This window comes from Rhinatrema bivittatum, chromosome 7 (genome assembly GCF_901001135.1).
Source record: "Rhinatrema bivittatum chromosome 7, aRhiBiv1.1, whole genome shotgun sequence".
Classification (NCBI taxonomy): domain Eukaryota; kingdom Metazoa; phylum Chordata; class Amphibia; order Gymnophiona; family Rhinatrematidae; genus Rhinatrema; species Rhinatrema bivittatum.
The window spans coordinates 142,023,928-142,043,245 of NC_042621.1; the positions used below are offsets into that span (position 1 = coordinate 142,023,928).

Here is a 19,318-nt window from a genome sequence, read left to right on the forward strand (position 1 = left end):
GCGAAACCGCGGCCGGCCGGCCCCTAAGATGACGTCAGATGCCGGCAGGATATTTAAGCCCGGCGTCTGACTGAAGACTTTGCCTTGCAACAGGGTTCAGTCCTCGGAATTACTAGTTGCTTTGTGTTCCTGATCCAGCTTCCATGTTCCTGATCCAGCCTCTGTGTTCCTGATCTAGTTCCTGTGTTCCTGATCCAACTTCCGAGCTCCTGAGCCTTGCTCCGCTGCAGTTCCAGTTCCTTCTCCTGCTTCAGTTTTCCTGATCCTCGGACTGACCCTCGGGTATCTGATCCGGTATGTCTTCAGTTCCCTTGTCTGCTGCCTACCTTGACCTCGGACTTCTCCTACTGTCTTTAGCCTGCTCTGGGAGACCGCTCCTAAGTCCCAGCGGCCCAGGTCCTCACGGGCTCCTCCCGGGGGGACCGCAGGCTTCCAAGGGTGAAGCTCCTGCCTGGTCTCCCGGTTCCGTGCCGCTACCCGGCCATTCTACACCGCAGAGACTTGGTGTCCTCTATTCACCATCTGCATGGCCAGCCCAAGGGTCCACCACTCTAGCGATAACACTACCCTACAAGGGGCACATTTAATGCAACACAGAGGACCACATGTTTTATAATTCTCATGAGCCCTTGACTCTGAGTAAACTTTACTCCATCTCCAGAGATGGAGTTAATTTTCCAGCGTAAAAAAATGTGCGTTGGGCGCCCAGCCTTTCGGCGCGCTTTTCTGCATCGGGCAGTAATAGCTAATGTCTGTATTTACATGGAATTTAAATGCCCTGGGTGCTATCTAGTATGCATTTGTTAGGGTGCGTGTTTTAGATGCACTAATCTCCTTACTGCATCAGGGGGTGCTACTGTGCACACGAAGCGTGTGCTCAATCGCAAGTAAACCCATGCGTGCCTTATTGCATTGGCCTGTCGGCGTGTCCTTTTAATTTAAGTTGATTATGCTCGGTCCAAAAAACAAAAAGCAGAGAGGGAGGCCAGTAGGGTGGCTTAGTGGCACTGTTGGTCGCTGCCACACACAGGACTTGACTTCCATTCCCAGACCAGGCTTTGGCTCCTGCGGGGGTCAGTGTTCTGAGCCCCCAGGGGCTGGAAGGAGTCCCCGGTATCGTCGATGGCAAGAATGAATGTGCGCATGCACCAGATTCCCAAAAGTGGTCACGATTTCTGTGCCCTCACAGTATGAGGAGGGTAAGAGGGAAAGGGTTAAACATTGGGAAGGTGGCACTGAAGCCTCCTCCTGGCACTGAAGCTTGATGGAGGCTAGTCCTGAATGAACCGGAAGCCCAGACAAACAGGAGAAATCTGCTGGAGCAAACCATAAATAGACGCAGGTACAATCTGTAACCTGCAGAGCTACTGCTCCGAGATCATGGGACCAGCATGGATACCCTTTTCTCCATCTGTGGTACCTGCTCCGGTTTCTGGTTTCATGGCGGATTCCCTTTTATTGGTGATCTGAGATGCACCGACTGACAGTGTGGAGGTGTTCACCTTAGCTGAACACTTCCGTTCCATAGCAGAAGCTCAGCTCTCACCTGGATCCGTCACCCTGCTGAGATAAGACCTCTGTACCTTCAGCCTTGGGCTTTTCTCTGCATTTATAGAGCTCAGATTGGGTAGAATCTGCATCTCTGGCAGAGAGTGGGAGATTTCGGGCCTCATCTTTATTCAATCCTGTGATGTACAAATTAATTTCAGACCTGTCTTACACCCTCTCAGTTTGTCTGGTTTTGACTTACTCCACCCATGTGCTTGGGCACTTATTTGCGGGGACCTTGTCACCTTTCTCTTGGGTCAAGAAGGGAATTCAGTCCCTTTGATCACTGAGTTCTGGGTTTTGTCTCGTTTTTCAAGTAATGTAAACCAACTGTGAGGCAGGGAGTGGTTTTGGAAAGGAAAGCCGATTTGGACTCTCCAACTTATTTACTTTTGAAGTTCTTCTGCCAACTGTCTGGAATTAATTCTTGCGGTTTCATAAGAATGGCTCCCTTCTGGGGCCTTGTGGACGAGACCTCAGCCCTCCTTGCACTCCACTAGCCAGGCCTGAATTATGATCCACAAGATGAAGCAGGAAGGGATTTGCTCAGCCCCACTGGTCCTCTAAAGAGTAATCCGTACGCGGTAGGTTAGCGGAGGCAGAGTTGCAGTCCATGAGCTATCGTCTGTTTGCTTCATTTGGAAATTGGATGTTAAGACGGGGGCAACAAGCTCAGGGTGAGGGGAGGATCAATGCAAGGGCGCCTTGTGAAGTGCCGCTAGCAGCCCCTGCCGTTCCTCCCTTTCCCTGGAGTGGAGCAGTCTTCCCACGGGTCGCAGTGCTCCCTCCGATGCGGAGCTGTAGATCTTGTGCTCAGCAACAGAAAGTCGGGCTATAAAATCCATTAAATAAAAACAGAAACACACGGGGGGAGGGGGAATGCAGTGTTAAACCTGAGATAGTTTGCAAAACTGTACTTTACCTCGGGCCCTCCCGTTTCCTGAGTTTGTCAAGGGTTCAGAAGCTGTTGTCGGTTGATGCCATCTTTATCAGATCTCTAATCACTCTTTCGTGGCTTTTGAAATACAGATGGCAACTTCCGCTTCTTTTATAGAATAGCAAAACCGTCCCTCTAGCTATCGTTGGTATGGTTAATGCATGGTGACTCGCTAATGCCACTACCATTAGATGACTTCTGCTGCCTGTCTTCAGTATCGCATAGATCACAGGATGAAGTGTGCTGATGATGATAAGTTCTCCTTATCAGATTTAGCAATAATGTTACATTGTGATGTACTTAAGTTAACTTTTGTTTTGAAAAATAAGCCTGTAAATCCAGAACTTGGATCAGGGTAGCCTTGATGAAAGAAAATGGATACAACTGTTGTTGTAGGCAGAACCTGTTACTTAGCTTGGTTCATCCTGATCTTTCCCACAGCGGCTAAGTGGTCTGGAATACCAACTGGTAGTCCTGGCTTTAAGTTCACTTCTGGAGTGTGAGCTCTTCAGGCAGGCCAAGGCTGGGACAGCACCCCCAAATTTAGGTGAGCAAGGTATTAATCACATCACATGGTGATTACTACAGGACAGTTCTGACCTGGATCAGAGCAACCTTGCAGGTAGCTGTTACTGTATTGCTTTGTCTAAACACGGGAAGTGATGTGGGGGAGAAAGCACTAGAAGCTGTGCATGAAAGCTGCCCGATGAGAGCCAGATATGTAGGCACCAGGAGAGAGGCATTTATAGAATGGCTGGCTGCTGCTGAATCGCATTATCCTGTGCTAAGTCGTATGTTTAATTCATGATTTAATCAGTTTGTCATCTACACTGTAAGGGGATGTTTGTTATTAAGTATGCCGATTGTCCATTTATGCAATTTAGACTTTTTTTTTTTGTAAAACCACATTGAGCAATTAGTGTTGCAGGATATAAGAAATTAGGATAGAGATACCAGGAAAACAGTTTGGCTGTTGGCCAAACCTCCTTTCTCTTTCATTGCTTTCTGAAGGTGTACGTTTGGTGATTGATGAGCAGAAGCGTGTTATTTTATGGGTGTTTTATTGGTCCCTTGGAATGGTGGGTAAGACATTTGACAAATAAAATACATTTCATCCCCTTTATCCAGACTTTGCTTTCAAGGACACTTGTCCCATAGTCACAAAGTTTTTGCTCTGATGAGGATAAGAAAGGGCTCGATTTTCAGGACCCTGGTGAAAACATGTAAAACTGCTATTGCCAATAAAGTTATCGGAATCTGAATACAGACTTGTGGCCTGTTGACACATAGCATGGGGACCCTACCAGGGACCCAGCCAAGACTTGAAATGTTAAAATTAAAGTTTTTATGGTGGTAGTGCACTAAAATGAAAAATCTAAAATTGTGGTGGTGGTGGTGTTTTTTCTTTTTTTTTAACTAATACATTTTGGCCATGGCAAAAAATAGCAGATTGTTAGCACTGAACATGAAAGCAGGCATGACCGTTGATCCGAATCTTCTGTAAGTATGTAGCACAACCAAAGGGAGAAGGCGACTCTTTACAAAAGAGCTGTGTTTTGCTGTAATTTGGGACTTGAAGTGCTTATTTTGTGTCAAACATTGCCTTCCAACCATTTTGTGCTTCTTGGAGAGTTGCCTGCGCCTGCTGCAGTACTCTGATGAGCCCAGAAGCAGCCAGGTACTTCACTCCCAGGAGGAAGCCCCAGATAACCTTTTACCATAAAGGTTTCTCCCTCCCTCCCTTTATATTTAAGTGCCAGATACTCATTGTTGGGCAGTGCAGCAAAGCTGCTTTTTCATTTCGCCAGGGTTGGAGAGCCGGTCTGAATTAAAACTGTGCATCAGGAGTTTAAAAAAAAAAGGTGCACTAATTGGAAAATGTGGGCAGAAACCTGAGTTAAAATATGTGCTCAGCACAGGCCACTCGCACATTTTAACTCTGGAAGTGGGGGGACTCTCTTGGACAATTTTTATGCGCACACAAAAATGTTTTCAGCGCAGATAACAACATGTTTTGTTCACATAACTCATATGTATGCAGAAAACACGCTTTGTGTGCTCAGAGCAAGGTTTCTGTGTGTAAATCCTGATGAAAGGTTCTGGCACCGAAACTCCACTTTCTGCCAATTGACTGACACTGGTGCTGGAAACTTTACTTCGCCTCTGACCAGGAGTAAAATTTCCAGCCCTTGGAAATCCTGCGTTAAGCCATCAATCCTCCCTGCATCGGGAGGCAATAGTTAATGCCTTCATTTGCATGGGCTTTCCATGCCAGAGCACTAAACAATACGCATACTTCTATGCCTAACTTGCTGCATCGGGAGTAACATTTGCACACAAAAATTGTGTGCACAACCGTGGGTAAAACCGTGAGTTCTGCTGAGGGCACCTTTATTACATCAGGCCCTGAATCCTCTGCCGATCTGGAGCGCAGATGTGGGGGAAAAGAAAGCCTTTTGAAAGTAGGTCTCTCCCTGTTAGGGTTTCACTTCATCCCAGACAAGCCGATCCGGACCTGCATTTTTGCCCTCCTGCGTGCATGAGTTTGTGGTTTTCCCCTAAGAAAATCATAACTACAAATCCCTGCATGCAAAGGGGCAAAGCCAGGACTGGGTCGGCTGCTCTCTCTGCTCCGCTTCAGAGCTCAGTTCCGGGCAGGGCTGCGCCAGCAAAATTAACTTCTTGCACCTAAGCCTTCCTTGCTTCTGCGGAACAGGCTGAGGTTTTCCCCCCCTCCTCTCTCGCCCGTCTTAACTTTGTTCACGGATCTGGGATTGCTTTCCAGTTGGCAGACGCAGGAGGCCCATGAATCATGCTGGGGGGACTCCAGTGGTTTTGATGGGGGATGTAGTACACAACTCCACACACGTTCCATTGTCATTTAGTCATAGCTCATTAATACTGACATGATGTGTGTGTGTGTGTGTGTGTGTGTGTGTGTGTGCCTGACTCAGGCACAGGGATAAATGAATGAGTTTGGTTTGTCTCGCGGGCCTTTAGTGAAAGCTCTGATGATGAGTTCAGATTCGGATAGCAAGGGGTTTTGATTTATCAAAGTTGTAACATAGTCACGACACAGAAGAAAACATTTGCAAAATCAGACTTTATAAAATGATCCATCTGGCAGGAGAAGGGGGTGTGTGTGTGTGTGTGTGTGGGGGGGGGGGCCTTCTTTTACCGCAGGATTCCCCCTTATTCTCAGGAGTTATAAGGGAAACCCCACAATAAAGCAGCTGGCAAAGAGGCAAGCTGCACTCATAAAATCTAGATTGCATTCCAGAGCTGGAACTGGGAACTCCAAAGACAGGGAAGCAGAGGGAAGGAAGTGCCGGTGGAGAAATACAGAAAAGGGCTTTCACCTTGAAAGGTTTATTTGAGGACAAATGCTGGCGGAGCCAAAACAGTTTTAGCAAAGGTCTTTCATGCAAATGTTTGATGTGAGACAGGGAGCAATATGTGTGGGTAAATGGGTTGTCTCCTGGCCTTCTTTATTGAATTTAGTGGGCCTTGGGGGAAGAAGAGGCATTAGTAGCCTTCAGAAGTAAAGAGCAGTTTTCCAGATGTGCAGCTTTGGATAATACCAGAGTCCTGGTTTCACAGCCCATTTAGTCCTGGAAGAGCTCAAATTTAATGTAATTTTAGCATGCACACTCCCTCTTCCCACCTGTGGTTGGCAAACAGGGAAATTGGGTGCAGAGGGGACGTGTCTAGATGCTCCCAAGGCTCTAGAATTTGACAAGAATCTGCAGCATTTCTGTCCGATGCCGTCTGCATTTTAATGGAGCCTCTGGCATAGTCGGCATTTGAGACTGCATCCGATGCTCTTCCAGCCAAATAAGCAGATCTCTAGCAAAATTCCTGAAAAGTCTCCAGCCTGAATCTGAACATGCTTGAAAAGGGGACATAAGAACATAAGAAAATGCCATACTGGGTCAGACCAAGGGTCCATCAAGCCCAGCATCCTGTTTCCAACAGTGGCCAATCCAGGCCATAAGAACCTGGCAAGTACCCAAAAACTAAGTCTATTCCATGTTACCATTGCTAATGGCAGTGGCTATTCTCTAAGTGAACTTAATAGCAGGTAATGGACTTCTCCTCCAAGAACTTATCCAATCCTTTTTTAAACACAGCTATACTAACTGCACGAACCACATTCTCTGGCAACAAATTCCAGAGTTTAATTGTGCGTTGAGTAAAAAAGAACTTTCTCCGATTAGTTTTAAATGTGCCCCATGCTAACTTCATGGAGTGTCCCCTAGTCTTTCTACTATCCGAAAGAGTAAATAACCGATTCTTTATTTCCAGTCCCACTAATTTCATTCATGATTCTGGTTTGTCTTCATTGAGTGGGTTGTGGGCATGTCATTCAAGCTTACCTCAGTAGTTGTAAAAAGCAAGGACAATGGGGAGGCGAGATTAATATTTTTTTTTGGCATTTTTAATCTCATTGTCTCTCTCCCTTCCCCAATCATTTTTAATGTTTTGCTGGTTCTTTTTTCTTATCCAACAGTTAGATTTTAATTTTGAATTTTTAACACTGATGAAAGGTACAGAACTGGCAGCACAGAGAGCGAGCAGCGGCAGGGCAAGTTTCACACTGACATTGGGCCACCGCAGAACAGTTGTGGCATGGGCAGCTGGCCACACCCCTAACCCACCACAGAACAGGGGGAATGGCCAGCCTCTCTCACACACTGCTCCTCCATTGTTCACATTAGCGATGTGCATTCATTTTCTTATGTGCTTAAACGGTTTATGCACATTCAATTATATTTACATGCATAAAATCAAATTTTTAAATGAAATTTTTAAAAAATGCAACCCCTCCCTAAAAACAAAACAAATACAATGTTTTCTGTGCACATTCCCGACCTGACACCATGCTCTAGAAAAGTCTCTCTCAAGCAAGTCCTAAAATATCCCCCTAGCCAGTCTGGCTTTTAGGGTATCCACAACGAATATGCATGAGATAGATCTACATGCTGTGGAAGGAAGCTATGCAAATCTATCTCATCTATATTCTTTATGGATATCCTGGAAACTAGACTGGCGAGGCAGTACTCTAGGACTAGCTTGAGAGAGGCTGCAAAACGTTTCTATCTCTCAGCCCTGCAGTCGCAACTGAGGAAGGGACCAGAGTAGTCTTGAAAGCTTTGTGCCCTGCCCTACAGCAATTTTGTGTGTTGGGCCGCTTAAAAAGACTTCCAGTTTTTTTCCCGGTGCTAGTACGTTTACTAGAATTGCAGTGCTGTTGAGAGTATCATTTTGTGCTACTGTTGCGGTCCAGTTGAAAGCGAGTGACACGGTGATGTCACCGATGGCTCTGCTGCTAGCACAAAGGTTGATGCTTACAGAAGTATTCAGGAGCCTTCATCAAATTAAGCAAGATTACAGCCTGTTTGGTGATGCAACAGTCAAGTAGGCAACTCCTGTTTGGCGAGAAGCCATGAATTTTGAGGATGAGCATGCTTTTCCTTGAAAGCTTGAAATCTGAGACAAGAGTAGCTATGCATTTCGCTGGGTGACTCATAAAAAATGAAAGCATTTATTACACCAGGATTCCTACAGTAGAAAAAGTCGTCATTCAGCAGCTGGTGAGCACCCTAAAGCTAGCACATGTTCTCTGAAGTTACTACAGTCCAGAGCAGTGATTCTCAACCTTTTTTTGGCCGGGACACACCTGACAGATGGTTCTCACATGCATGACACACTGAACATGTGACCATCACGGAGCTAAATGTAAACATGCACTCTGCATCCACAGGAATCCCCTCAACCCCCAGCAATGAGTGCAGAGCAGATCTAAGGCATTACCCTGTACAACTCGCCATACAAAAAATATATGAAAATTGGTTCTTACCTGCTAATTTTCGTTCCTGTATCCCTACCAACAGGTGGAGTCAGAGAACAATTAGAACTTTGGGCACTGCTACATAACGAGAGTGCCACCTGCAGTCACTCAGTACCCAAGCCCATGCTAACAGAACTAAATAACGAAGGGTAGAACCCAACCAAATTTCCGGACTACCACTTCATCATTGCCAAAAAACCAGACTAAAAACTGCTCCATGAATCATGTCTGCAAAAAAAAGGAGCTTCAACAATAAAAAAACGTAAGCAGGTTCTGACCAAGACAGTCTTTTGGTATCTGAAGAAAGGGGTGGGCCTCTGGACTAATCTATGGTATTACAGGAATGAAAATTAGCAGGTAAGAACCAATTTTCATTTCCTGAACAAACCCAGATCAGTCCAGAAAAGTGGGATGTACCCAAGCCACCCTACACTTGGCGGGAACCCGAAAGACCTGCACGAAGCACACTCTCCCCGAAGGACGGTACATCAGAAGCCTTAACGTCCAATCGGTAATGTTTCGTAAAAGTGTGAATAGACGACCACACCGCCGCCCTGCAGATCTCCTGAGGCGACAGTAACTGACACTCTGCCCAGGAGATAGTCTGAGCCCCAGTGGAATGAGCTCTGAGACCCAAAGGCACTTGATGCCCTCGGGCTATGTATGCCGCGCAAATGGCTTCCTTAATCCACCGAGATATGGTCGCCTTTGACGCTTTGTCCCCCTTCTTTGGGCCACCAAAGAGAATGAACAAATGATCAGAACGTCTGAAGTCATTGGTAACCTCCAGATAACTCAATAAGGCGCACCGCACATCCAAAAGATGAAGGTCTCTGTTCTAAGAAGACTCCCGGGACCAGTTAGGGAACCCCGGAAGCTCCACAGTTTGATTGACGTGAAAGGCTGAAACCACCTTAGGGACAAAGGACGGAATCATAATTAACGATACCCGATCTTCGTAAATCCGAACAAAAGGATCCCGACAAGACAGCGCCTGAAACTCTGAGATCCAACGGGCCGAGCAAATGTCCACCAAAAACACCATTTTTTGAAAGTCAAATCTTTCAGGGAAACTCCACGAAGAGGCTCGAAAGGAGCGCCACATAGAACTCGCAGGACTAAATTCAAACTCCAATTCGGACACACCGAACGGATGGGAGGTGCGCAAATGTTTGACCCCCTTAAGAAACCGAGCAATATCCGGATGCGCTGCCAGCGAACAGCCATCAAAGTTTCCCTGCAAGGCACCTAGAGCTGCAACTTGTACACGAAGGGAATTGAACCCCAGCCCTTAGCGATGCCCTGTTGCAGAAAGTCAAGCACCCAAGGAACATGCACCGCTAAAGGGTCTCAGGAACACTGATGACACCACGTCTCAAAAAGCTTCCAAACTCTCATATAGGCCATAGAGGTGGCTGGACGTCTCGCCTGTAGGAGGGTAGAAATGACTTGTTCTGAATAACCCCTCAAGCGTAAACGTCGCCTCTCAAAAGCCAAGCCACAAGAGAGAAGCAATCCTCCCAATCCGAAAATATGGGCCTCTGACGGAGCAGATGCGTTAGATGAACCAGCTGAAGTGGACCCTCTAGAACCAAGCGTACCAGATCTGTGAACCATGGACGATGTGGCCACTCCGGCATCACCAGAATCACTCTTCCTGGGTGCTGCTCTATGCGACGGAGAAGCCGACCTATGAGGGGCCAGGGTGGGAATGCATACAGCAGAATCCCCATTGGCCAAGGACACACGAGAGCGTCTATGCCCACCGAGCCCTGTTCTCGGCGATGGCTGAAAAAATGAACTGTTTTTGCGTTCGCCTGCATTGCCATCATATCCAGCTGAGGAGTTCCCCATCTGGCGCAAATGAGATTCCACACCTTGAGAGATAGTTCTCATTCCCCTGGGTCTAGTTGCTGATGGCTGAGATAATCGGCTTGCACATTCTCTACTCCCTTGACATGGGATGCGGCAATGCCCTTGAGATGGCGCTCCTCCCAGGTGAACAGAAGACGTGCCTCCAGTGCTAAGGCGGGACTTCGAGTCCCGCCTTGCCGGTTGATGTACACCACTGTTGTCGCATTGTCAGAGAAGACTCGCACCATTCTGTCCTACGCCCACAGGGCCAGACGTACAGCCCTGGTCTCGAGTCGGTTTATGGACCAAGATCTTTCCATTGCCGACCAGAGCCCTTGGGCAGACCTGTCTGCATACACCGCCCCCCAATCTGAGAGGCTGGCATTGATGGAGATTATCAGCCAATTCGGAGTGTCCAAATCCACCCTCCGTTCCAGATTGTCCAGTGACAGCCACCATAACAGACTGGCTCTGGATTCCGGAAGTAGAGGCATTGGTAGATGGAATTGCTCTAACACCGGGCTCCAGCGAGACAAAAGCGCATGCTGTAAAGGTCTTAAGTGAGTGAACGCCCAAGGAACCAAGTCCAAGGTTGAAGCCATGGAGCCCAGGACCTGAAGATGATGCCACACTGTGGGATTGTTCCTTCGAAGAAGGGAATGTATTTGTTCCTGCAGCTTCCCTATTCGGTCCGCCGCTAGAAACACTTTGCCCAGCAAGCTATCGAATTGTGCTCCGAGATAAATCAATTTCTGAGTGGGTTCCAAGTGACTCTTCTGCACATTGATTACACAACCTAGGGATTGCAAAGTGAACATCACCATGTGCACTGATCTCTCGCAGTCCACCCGAGACTTCACGCGAATCAACCAGTCGTTCAGGTACGGGTGGACCACAGTTCCCTCCTGATGAAGGAAGGCCGCCACCACCACCATCACCTTGGTGAATGTGCGAGGAGATGTTGCAAGACCAAATGGGAGGGCTCGGAATTGGAAGTATCGTCCCAAGACCTTGAAACGTTGAAACCTCTGGTGATTCAGCCGGATCGGAATGTGTAAATGCACTTCCGTGAAGTCCAGAGAGGTGAGAAACTCCCCTTTTTGAACCGCGGCCATCACTGTCCTCAGGGTTTCCATACAAAAGAGAGGAACTCGAAGTCAACGGTTCACCTTCTGCAGATCGAGGATGGGTCGAAATGTGCCCTCCTTCTTGGGGACCACAAAGTACACGGAGTACCGACCTCGTCCCTGTTGAGCCTCCAGAACTGGGACAATAACTTTGAGCTCGAGAAGTTGTAGAGTCACATGGACCGCCTCTCACTTGACACTTGAGGCCACTCGGGACTCCACAAAAACCTCGTGGTCCGGGCGCGAGAACTCCAGTGCATACCTGTCTTTGATCACTTCTAAGACCCAGCGGTCTGATGTAATTCTTGCCCATTCTGTGTAAAAGCTGAATAATCTGCCTTCGACAGCTTCGACGACGGAATGGGTGCTCATGGCTTCATTGGGGGTTTTTATTACTTCCTGAACCAAGATGTCCCGAATCTCTTCTGGGCTGGCGCCCTGAAGCAGGTCTAGAAGCAGGATGTGCGGAATATCTACCCTCTCTGAAGTGGCGAGAGTCCCAAAACCTAGCTCGAGGAGGGAAGACTTTTCTTAGAAGATCTTTTATCTTCCGGCAACCAATTGCCCTTGGATTCGGGAAGCAGCTAGTAAAGCTGCTTTACTAGCAGCTTTACTAGCTGATCCAGATCCTCCCCAAACAGGAGCTTGCCCTTAAAGGGTAGATTACAAAGCTGGGACTTGGAGGACAAATCCGCTGCCCAATTTTGCAGTCAGAGGAGATGCCGTGCTGACACCAAGGACACCATACCTCTCGCCGAGGTCCTCACCAGATCATACAAAGCATCTGCAACATAAGCGATGCCTGCTTCTAGGCAGGCGGACTGCAGAGCCCCACTGTTGCCCGCGCCGGCTCCGGCAGCCGACTCCTGTACCCAGCACAGACAGGTCCTCTGCATGAGGCTAGAGCAAACCGCTGCTCGAAGGCTTAGCACAGCAACCTCGAATGCTCGCTTCAACTGGATCTCCAGCTTGCGGACCTGCATATCCTTAAGGGCAGCCACCCCAGCAACCGGGATAGTGGTCTTTTTCGTGACTGCCGAGACTGCGGCGTTCACCTTTGGAATCTTCAGTAAATCCAAAACATCAGACGATAATGGGTACAGTTTCGCCCTAGCTCTGCCCACCTTCAAGCCGGAATCCGGAGTCTCCCACTCCCGGGTCACTAGTTTGGAACCTTCTTAGGCAGAGGAAAAGATGTTGTGGGACCCCCTAATGCTGTCGAGGACTGCATTGATGCCCTCATTGTCAGACTCTTCTTGAGAAACCTTAAGTCCCAGAACTTTTTTTTTTATTTTTATTTAACATTTTTATATACCGACCTTCATGAAAGAAAATTCATATCAGATCGGTTTACAGATAACATGAGGGGAATAACAAAGTCAACCATATAACAAGAAATGAAAGTTACATATAACAAGGGGTATTAACCTGGAGGGCTAGGATAGCCGGAGCGATAGAAGGCATAACTGAACAAATTAGATAATACAATAATATGATGAGAAGAGGCATAAGTGTATAGGCTACACTTGTCAGAGAGTTTAGGTAGGAGTCAGTGTCTGAATTAGTGAGGAATTGCTGGAACTGTAGGTTAAGTGAAGGCCTGGATGAAGAGCCATGTCTTAAGTTTTTTGCGGAAGGTAAACGGGCATGGTTCTAATCTGAGTTCTGTGGGCATCTTGTTCCAGATGGTTGGGCCATGGGGAATAAGGGACCTGGGGAATAAGGGATCTTAACTCATCCTGCTTGAAAAAAACGCACCACGCTGGGGTCATCCCCCTCCGCAGGAGGGTCATCTGGCTCATCCGGATCATCAGTATCCCCATCAGCCGGATCCGGCCGTGGATCCGAGTCTGCCGCCCCTACTACCCCAGAAGCCGGCGTCACCCCAGACCCCAGGATCGGATCTCGCGTACCCTGGGGCACTGACGAGGGTCTGTAGCCCAACCTCTTTTCTCAGGCAGGTCCAAACCTACCCCCAGGAGACCGGGCCGCTTTACCGCTGAGCATTTCCTTGCCAGGAAAGCCTGGTGCATAAGGAGGACAAATTCTGGGGAAAACCCCTCCAGGTCCCCCTCCCGCACTGGAGAGTCGGCTGGGGTGATATCATCAGTTCCCCCCGGTGAGGTCTTCCCTCACAGGGGCTAGAACAGACGGAGAATCCTCTTCCCGCGAAGCCGAAGGCGAGACAGACGTTCACTCCCCGAGGGAGGAGGCAAGAAGCCCTGAAGAGCCCTCTAACCCCGGGGAACATGCTGCGCATAAGGAGGCCGCATCTAACGCCTGGCCGCGTGACCCACACGTGCGGCAGGCCTGCGATTCTGTTTTTGGTCCCATCCGCAGCAGCACGCTGATAGTCTGAAGTGAAATAGAAAAGGGTGCGAATAAAAAAAGAAACACTCGGAGCCATGACGCGGAGAAAATTTCAGTCAGGCAGGACCAAAAAATACAAACTTTTCGTGCTGCGGGCTAAGAGACTACCGGCTGAGAAGAAAAAAATGCACGCAGCCGTGCCACGGGAAAGGAGCCCATCTATAGTGAAATTGCAAGGCCCCCAGCAGGGAAGCGGTGAATAAACAAGGCACACAGAGAAAAACTCACCCTTGCCCTCAGAAAATGACCCGGAGCCCCAGGAGCTGAGGGGAACACTGCTGACAGCTTCCCCAGCTGGCCTTAAAAGACCCGTTCCCTCCTGCACCTCTCCTTACCTCAGCACTGAAGACTGTCAGTCAGCCGCAGTGAAAAACAGCTCTCTTTGTTTTTTTTTGTAAATTAAACTTTACCAAGACACAGAGAAAAGCTGTTGCAGGAGACAAGGGAGCAGCTGTAGCAGAGAAGGTGGTGAGTAGCCAAAAGCCCCTGGTCATCAGACACCGAACTGTGGCGGGCGAAACCCTGACAGGAATATCCAATTCCCCGGACGCCCGGCTTCTACTGAGGGATGGCTCACGAAGGCGCCTAACACCTCAGGAAGCGACCATAAACCAAAAAATTAAATTCAAACTAACTAAATAAAAAATATAACTAAAGATTGCAGGTGTGCATCTGTACCACCCGCTGGAGTCAGAGAAATACTGAGTGACTGCAGGTGGCACTCTCGTTATGTAGCAGTGCCCAAAGTTCTAATTGTTCTCTGACTCCACCTGCTGGTAGGGATACACAACCCACTTTTCTGGACTGATCTGGGTATATTCAGGAAATTCTGGTTCTGATGACATCTCAGTAAAAGCAAAACAAACTCCCTTTACTACCAGGCACAATAGCCTTCCTTATGAAAAGAGTAATTTACCACTAATGCATATCCTATTGAGAAAACACAACAAATAAGATGAATACAAATGCCTACATGCTAGTAAAATACCTCACCTTAGTCACACACCTAGAACTGACCTTCACCAAGTACAGAAAAACCACAAATTATAAATATGGAGACAGAAACTGGAATGGAAAACCAAAAAAGCTACTCTGCGAACCTGGAGAAATGGAAAGAGAAATATAGCACCTAACAGACTCTCAGGATTTGCAATAATGCACACAAACTAACCCGCACAAAGTTACACCTGTATTATGGAACATACTCAAACAGTAACAAACCTATCTAAGAAATACAACTATTAAACCAGGCCCTAAACACTAATACATTACCTATTGGGAAAACAGAATAAGTCAAGCTGCTATAGATCCTCACACAGAAATAATTGTAAAGCTATACTAAAATTGTTACAAAACAGCTGCTGAACAGAATATCATCCAACAATTAAAAACTCATAAACATTTTTAAAACATGTCCAAATATCAATAAAATATTTAAAAACAGCAAACATCGCATAATACCCAATAATTAAAATGGCAGTCAATCAAGAAAAATAAATTTAAAAAGCCACCTTTACTTACCCTCTCCAGCAACTCTCCTACTCCTTTCCCTTCCAGGCCAATAGCACTCACCAGAAGCAGCAAGGGCTGCTGAAGCTGTCCTTAGCACCCACAACCAGTCACTCTCTCTCTCTCTCTCACACACACACACACACACACACACAATTAGACCCCACGACCAGCCTCGGTCTCTTTCACACCAGTCATCTTCCTGACCAGTCTCTCTCTCACAATCGCACACTAGTCATCTTCCTGACCAGTCTTCCTCTCTCTCACACAGAAACACACCTCCCTGACCAGTCTCTCTCTCAATCAAACTCATGCTCTCTTATATACAAGCTCCCAATCACACACAAATGCTCTCACACCCATTCACACCAGCTCTCACCCAGGCACCCATTCACACCCACAGACACAAGCTGTCACCCATGCATCCATTCACACCCTCAGACACAAGCTCTCACCCATGCATCCATTCACACCCTCAGACACAAGCTCTCACCCATGCATCCATTCACACCCTCAGACACAAGCTCTCACTTAGGCACCCATTCACACACAGACATACAAGCTCTCACCCAGGCACTCATTCACACCCACACACACAAACTCACCAAAAATTTCTTCTTCCTTCACTGCAGGGATAAGCTCCATTTCCGCCGCAGCTTTACTCCAGTGGGCCTTCTTTTTTCACCGCCACGAGGATGGGCTCCTGTGGTGGCCTCGGTTGGGGTCGGGTTTCCTCTTCGCAGCCACGGGGATGGGCTCTCTTGGTGGCCTTGCTTGGCGGGGTCGGGTTTTCCTCTTCACCACCACGGGGATGGGCTCCCGTGGTGGCCTTGCTTCGTCAGGGTTCGACACTGCCATTCCTCCCACCCCACCCCCGGGCTATGCGATGCCTGCATCACCGGCCAATCAAAGGCTTCCTCCCTTCTTCCTACTCCCACTGGTAGGTAGAAGGGAGGAGGCTTCCGATTGGCCTGCGTGGGGGCAGGCAGAATGAAGGAAGCTTCCCATTGGGCAGTGGGGGTAGGAAGAAAGGAGGCTTCCAATTGGCCAGTAGGAAAGTACAACGGGACAGTGGGACACCGGGAGACGTGACACACCTGTCGGTGTTTGGCGACACACTGGTGTGTCACTCACACCGGTTGAGAAGCGCTGGTCCAGAGTATAGCTGCTGTCATTTTCATATTAGGTTCATGCCAGTTAAGTTACCAAAAGTTTCATGATATTTGTTTCAACTGATTTCCAAAATGTAGCCAGTGTGAAGCTTGGTGAGTCTATAATAACAAAAGAAATGAGAATAAATAATTATTGATATGACTCTGCCAGTGAACACATGTCTTTATACATCCAAAGAGGTTTGAGCACCGGGAGGGTAAAGGAAGACTGTAAGCAAAGTACTTGTTAGATAATCAATTGGAAGTTGTAATAAACAAAATCATTACACTCACCCTTTTTTTTTTTTTTTTTTACCTGAATTTTCTTTCCTTCCTGAAGCGGTGTTAGTGCTTGCAGGTTTTGAAAGGTCCTGAAGCTAAAATAATTTGGAGTGTGGTTGTGCCTTTTGCAGGATTTTCATTTTTTAATCACTGTAACAGAAGAATTTCAGGACAATGACTTCTTAACCCTCCCACCCTACCCATCACAAAATACTCTGGAAAATAACTTTGCACTGAAATGTTTAGAATGCTACTCATCTCAAAATTTCCAACCTTGAATTCTTGTTTTCCTTCTCTCCCTCTTTAGAGTGTCATCTACCCTTTGAGGGCACATCATCACCAAGAGGATGCCTTCATGAACGCTCAGCGGGGCTGGGGAGGCCTGCAATTGGCTCCACAAAGAGGGGCAAGGAATAGGACGGTTTCAGGACTAACCCCGGGTGCCTCTCCTGCCGTCCATGGATAAAGGGCTGGCTTTGCCCAAGGACTTCAGAGACCTTCTGCGCAGTCTGAGAATGAGAAGCAAATATGCCATCTTCCTGGTGTTTGTCATAGCCCTGGTCATCATTGAGAAAGAAAACAAAATAATCTCCAAGTAAGAAAGAGGGCAGGGACAATGGGGAAAAAAAGAAATAGATACAAATTGAAGAGAGAGAGCGGGAGATGGGGACAGTGAGGATAGAAAGAGATGGTCCCAGGAACATAAGAACATAAGAGGTTGCCATGCTGGGTCAGGCCAAGGGTCCATCAAGCCCAGCATCCTGTTTCCAACAGAGGCCAATCCAGGCCACAAGTACCTGGCAATTACCCAAAAACTAAGTCTATCCCACGCTACTGATGCCAGAAATAGCAGTCGCTATTCCCTAAGTCAACTTGATTAATAGCAGTTAATGAACTACTCCTCCAAGAACTTATCCAAACCTTTTTTAAACCCAGCTACACTAACTGCATTAACCACATCCTTAGGCAACAAATTCCAGGGCTTAATTGTGCGTTGAGTGAAAAAGAATTTTCTCCAATTAGTTTTAAATGTGCCACATGCTAACTTCATGGAGTGCCCCCTAGTCCTTCTATTATCCGAAAGAGTAAATAACCGACTCACATTTACCCGTTCTAGACCTCTCATGATTTTATAGACCTCTATCATATCCCCCCTCAGCCGTCTCTTCTCCAAGCTGAACATCTCTAACATCTCTAGCCTTGCCTCATAGGGGAGTTGTTCCAACCTGTTTAACATTTTGGTTGCCCTTCTCTGTACCTTCTCCAATATAACTAGATCTTTTTTGAGATACTGTGACCAGAATTGTACATAGTATTCAAGGTGCAGTCTCACCATGGAGCGATAAGAGGCAATATAATATTTTCTGTTTTATTCACCATTCCATTCCTAATAATTTCTAACATTCTGTTTGCTTTTTTGACTGCCACAGCACACGGAGACAACAATTTCAATGTATTATCTACTATGACGCCAAGACCTTTTTCTGGGTGGTAGCTCCTAATATGGAACATCGTGTAACTACAGCATGGATTATATTTCCCTATATGCATCATCTTGCACTTCTCCATATTAAATGTAATCTGTCATTTGGATGCCCAATCTTCCAGTTTTGCAAGGTCCTCCTGCAATTTATTACAATCCGCTTGTGATTTAACTACTCTGAATAATTTTGTATCATCTGCAAATTTGATTACCTCACTCATATTCCTTTCCAGATCATTTATAAATATATTGAAAAGCAGCAGTCCAAGTACAGATCCCTGAGGCACTCCACAGTTTATTATTTCCAGTGAGAAAATTATTAACCCCTTCAAAAAAATGAAGCAGATTTGTGAAGCAAGACTTCCCATGGGTAAATCCATGCTGTGTTCCAATTAACCATGTCTTCCTATATGCTTTGTGTTTTTGAACTTTAGAATAGTGTCCACTATTTTTCCTGGCACTGAAGTCAGGCTCACTGGTCTACAGTTTTCCGGATTGCCCCTGGAGCCATTTTTAAATAGTGGAGTTACATCGGGCACCCTCCAATCTTCAGGTACAATGGATGATTTTAATGATAGGTTACAAATTTTAACTAATAGATCTGAAATTTCATTTTTTAGTTCCTTCAGAACTCTGGGGTGCATACCATCCGCGCCAGGTGATTTGATACTTTTTAGATTGTCAATATGGCCTACTACATCTTTCAGGTTCAAAATGATTGGGTTCAGTTCATCTTACTCATCACCCTTGAAAACCATCTCTGGAACTGGTATCTCCCCAACATCCTCTTTAGTAAACACAGAAGCAATGAATTCACTTATTCTTTCTGCAATGGCCTTATCTTCCTTAAGAGCCCCTTTAACTCATCAGTCATTTAATGGTCCAACCAATTCCCTCACAGGTTTCTTGCTTCGGATATATTTAAAAATGTTTTTATTATGAGTTTTTGCTTCTGCAGCCAACTTCATCTCAAATTCTCTCTTAGCCTCCCTTATAAATGTTTTACACTTAAGTTAATAATGCTTATGCTTTTTCCTAATTACTTCAGATGGATCCTTCTTCAAATTTCTGAAGGATTTTTTTTTTTTGTTAAAATATTCTCTTTCACCTCATCTTTTAACCATAACGATAATCATTTTGCCTTCCTGCCACCTTTCTTTATGCGTGGAATACATCTGGACTGCACTTCTAAGATTGTATTTTTAA

At 46.6% G+C, this 19,318-nt stretch overlaps 1 protein-coding gene across 6 annotated transcripts in view; it reads left to right on the forward strand.

The window, feature by feature from the left end:
* Positions 1 to 19,318, forward strand: part of CHST3 (carbohydrate sulfotransferase 3) — a 151,109-nt gene that overhangs the window by 120,573 nt on the left and 11,218 nt on the right. For all 6 annotated transcript variants that reach the window (XM_029609277.1, XM_029609278.1, XM_029609283.1 and 3 more), the window contains one exon: positions 16,937 to 17,224. In XM_029609277.1, the coding sequence (XP_029465137.1) occupies positions 17,088 to 17,224 (137 nt within the window). In that variant the 5' untranslated portion in view covers positions 16,937 to 17,087. The remainder of the gene's footprint in view (positions 1 to 16,936; positions 17,225 to 19,318) is intronic.